At 45.7% G+C, this 1,584-nt stretch overlaps 1 protein-coding gene across 1 annotated transcript in view; it reads right to left on the reverse strand.

Moving 5' to 3' along the window:
- DSTN (destrin (actin depolymerizing factor)) overlaps positions 1–1,371 on the reverse strand; it is a 3,399-nt gene extending 2,028 nt beyond the window's left edge. The window contains exons 1-2 of the mRNA XM_009696271.1: positions 1,058–1,371; positions 749–825 (exon numbers count right to left, since the gene is read on the reverse strand). Of these exons, the coding sequence (XP_009694573.1) occupies positions 749–825; positions 1,058–1,317 (337 nt within the window). The 5' untranslated portion in view covers positions 1,318–1,371. The remainder of the gene's footprint in view (positions 1–748; positions 826–1,057) is intronic.
- Between the last annotated feature and the right edge of the window lie 213 nt (positions 1,372–1,584).

Genomic DNA, 1,584 nt, shown 5'->3' on the forward strand with positions numbered 1-1,584 from the left:
TCCAATCCACTGGTGAGTCGTCCTGTGAAGGCTGGCACTGCTGCACAATGATCCCGTCAGTCTTGCACGCTGCAAGATTTAGATTTTAGCCCAGCACAGTGTGAGGAATGGAAGAGGGGGAGCAGTGTTATCTGGCTGTGAGCCATCGTAATGACTGACTTAGCATGAAATTTCTGAATGCTGCAGCAAGGCGTTTACTCCTTGGTTAATGGTGCCTGGCAGGCTGAACAGAACTTTACTTCTCCACTTGGAGATGCGCTGCCTTTTGAAATGAGTAATCACAACTGTATCTCTAAATCAAGTGAACTGTTAATTACTACCACTACAGCATAGAAGTGTATGAGATTGTGTATTTCAATAGACACAGGGCTGAAAGTCCTCCACCACAGAGGTAACTCTGCACAAAATCCAGCTCCGTGTTATGAATCCAATGGCTTCTAGCCTGTGTGGTGCAGATGTGCTGCTCTGTACAGTACAGCTATGGTGTCACATGTTACAAAGCCTGCTCTTGTCCTGAGCACAGTTCTAGTGCCTCTAAAATTCAGAGTCAGACAGTGTTAAGTTTTAGCCAGAGCTGATTTTAGCTCTGTCACAGGGCGTTTTACCTGTGAAGCTCTCATCTCTCACTAGTATCTCAAAAAAACAAACAAAAACCCAAGCACCCAAACCAATTAGCTAACGGTTAAGCCTTGCTGTGTAAGCATTCCAGGGGCATGGCACAGTTAGGAGCGTTAGCTGGATTACGTACCTTGAAACTTCTTTTTGATTGCATCCTTGGAGCTTGCGTAGATCATCTTACTTTTAAGAGGTGCTTGTTCTGGTGCCCTAGTGGGAGACACCAAAAAGAGTGTAATTAGTGACATCTATTATCCAGCATAGACAGAAACAGTATCCTACTGATTAGGAAAAAGGGAAACATCTTATGGCTCAGAATACAGGCACCAGGCTGTCCAGCTCACTTTAAGCCTGCCATCTTGGGCAACACAAATGCTCAGAGACCTCACCCACAGTGCTTGGACTGCATGTCAGGAATGAATGAGTTGGGAAGACAGCTTACCACAAGAAAAACATCAGCTCTTCTTTTTTGGATTCCTTGGTCTCAAAGCTTGCATCATACAAGGCATAACGGCAATCCTTCTCAGGAAGCATCTGCACAAAGTGCTTGAAAGGGTCGGTAACTGTCACACCGACATCTCCCACCAGAATCTCTTTGCCTTCTTCCACAATAATGCACTTTTTGTCTGGACTGAGGCAGAAGATGACAGCCTTCTTCCTTTTCTTAATTTCCTCAGGCGTAGAGCACTTGCGCACTTTCATGTCATAGAAGATACGGCATACCTCATCGGCAACTTGTACTCCAGATGCCTGCAAAGACAAGAGCAAAAACATTTAGGGCTACCACCGCAAATTTTTACAACCACGCTACTGCACTGCCTTAAATCCGAGGCTAGAAGACAACAGATACTGGCAATAGTCACCAGTGGCCCAAGAGTCTCGTCAGAAAAGGCTCCAGGCCCTCTTTTTCCAGGCCAAGTAAAGAATCTGGAGTCTCGATGCTGCCCACAACCAGCTGCCAAACCAAAA

The sequence above is a fragment of the Cariama cristata genome, unplaced genomic scaffold, assembly GCF_000690535.1.
Source record: "Cariama cristata isolate BGI_N322 unplaced genomic scaffold, ASM69053v1 scaffold40452, whole genome shotgun sequence".
Lineage (NCBI taxonomy): Eukaryota > Metazoa > Chordata > Aves > Cariamiformes > Cariamidae > Cariama > Cariama cristata.